Raw genomic sequence first — 2,005 nt, 5'->3', positions numbered from 1 at the left:
GAATACCGAGTATAACCTCTACAAATGCTCTATACAACCCTGCTGCCCCAGCAGGAAGCCCAGTGGTCCTGTCCTGAGTGAGCACACTGCTCTAGGGTAGCACCTTGCAAGTCATTACTGAACTTACGTTTTAGTCTCAAAAAATTTCTTTTACAGCCAATGCAATCCATAACTTTCTGAACCTGTTTGAATTGGGTTTGCTTCTTTCAAATGAAAACATTCTAATCAAGACAATCTGTGAAATATCCTCTAGCCAGAACCACTTGGTCCCCTCTTTAGCAAGGACAACAAACGTTGACCTTCTGAGAAACCATTCAGTAATTGTGGAGGGTAATATGGGAGAAGGAGAGAAAAACAAACAATGAAATGTGTTTTGAAACACCATGCTGGTACAAAGCTGGAGGTATAAATGGATAAAAACATGATGCCACAATGCCCCTGGATTCGTCTTTTATTTATTTATTTATTTATTTATTTATTTATTTATTTGTTTATTTATTTAAAATAATGGAAGCTGCAAATAAATTCAAACTGGTTTAAAATAAGTAACCTGCAGAAAGATCCCTGATCTACTTCAGGAGGCCTGAGGTCTCATTCCTAAATCAGAGTTGAGCCAACTCTTTTACCTGCTCCATGTCACAATTTCTTCAGTCTACTAAAGTAACACTCCTGCTCCCTAACTCATTGGGTTGTGAGGTTCAAGTGAGATTATATGCAGTAGAATACAATTCTTTGTAAGGTTATAAAATCGGCATGGGACCATAGGGTTTTTTAAGGTCAGCTGCTCCCCCAAAAGTTGAGGCTTTCCTAATGAGCTCTATTTCCTCCTGACATTGTGACTTGACTTCAGCATGATTCGCTGTGGAAAGCTGCGACAGCAAGTGGCTCGCTCATGCACAGCCCATTAGCTCAAAGGTATTTGTCTGCAGCTTCAAGACTCACCAGGATGGCCCAGCACATTTTACGACCCCGACGTAAGAAACATCTTGAAGTAAATTGCTTTGCTGGCCGTTCATTATCTTGTACTTAGGGGAAAAACACAGAGTATTTCATTGAGAGCAGGAACTGTTTTCCACTCATGTTTGTATCTTCTGTTGGCAATACCTGGCACCTTTGGCCCCAACAAATGCCTTTTGAATTGAATGGAGCTGAGTTGAACTGAGCTGAGTTGAATTGAGTTGAATTCTAGTCAGCCAGTTCCCAAACCAGGAGGAAACCCAGAGCTCAGGTTTGCTGCTGTGAAACTGACTTGAAATGCTGAGCTAACAGACTGCAATTGCTGTGCAACATTCTTGTCCGCATGATATCCTTAGAAGAGAGGGTAGTGAGACAGACATTCTTCCTCTGGGGAACACATCATACATCTGCAAGGAAAGGGCTGGCTCCTAGGAGTCAGCCAGATAACAGTTGTTCAGATTCACCTCTTACCTAGAAAGTTAGCTTGGTCCGTGGGCTGCATTTGGCTTTGCATGTCTGTGGTCTTTCTTTCCTTCTGTTCCCCAGGTTTAGGAGTTACTTGTTTTTCTCTGTCCCTACGGGCTAGAGAATATGGATGGAATGAAGCCAATAACTTCACAAATGCTTAAAATAGAAAACAGTCTTCATGTATTCATTTACTCAGAAAGAGCGTCTTTCTAGTGTTTGCAATGTGCCAAAAAATACTAAGGTGCTGGGGTCACAGAGATGAGCCACACACAAGCCTTACCCGTGGGGTGCTCTCAATAGGACCTGCTCACATCCAATCTTGGAGAGCACTGACCTGTGTCAGTATTCATGTGTGTAATGAACATGGCCTATAGCATGTTTCCCAAAGGACTGAATGATTTTCTGGTAGAATTTTGTGTGCTTGTGGGTCTTCTCAAAAGGGACTCCATTCTGGCCAGCAGCCCTGCCAACAGTGTGCATGTGTGTGTGTGTGTGTGTGTGTGTGTGTGTGTGTGTGTGTGTGTGTGACGGTAATGAGGAGTGATTAGACTCAACAGCCCACTGACCCCTTTATTTCCCT

The 2,005-nt window shown here is 42.7% G+C and overlaps 1 protein-coding gene across 1 annotated transcript in view; it reads right to left on the bottom strand.

Annotated features, from left to right (window-relative positions):
- The window catches only part of IL2RA (interleukin 2 receptor subunit alpha), a 50,529-nt gene that overhangs the window by 10,719 nt on the left and 37,805 nt on the right, over positions 1 to 2,005 (bottom strand). The window contains exon 3 of the mRNA XM_019644525.1: positions 1,429 to 1,539. Coding sequence (XP_019500070.1) covers positions 1,429 to 1,539 — 111 coding nt within the window. The remainder of the gene's footprint in view (positions 1 to 1,428; positions 1,540 to 2,005) is intronic.

Source organism: Hipposideros armiger, unplaced genomic scaffold, assembly GCF_001890085.2.
Source record: "Hipposideros armiger isolate ML-2016 unplaced genomic scaffold, ASM189008v1 scaffold_88, whole genome shotgun sequence".
Classification (NCBI taxonomy): Eukaryota; Metazoa; Chordata; class Mammalia; order Chiroptera; family Hipposideridae; genus Hipposideros; species Hipposideros armiger.
This window is presented reverse-complemented; position numbering and strand designations above follow the sequence as displayed.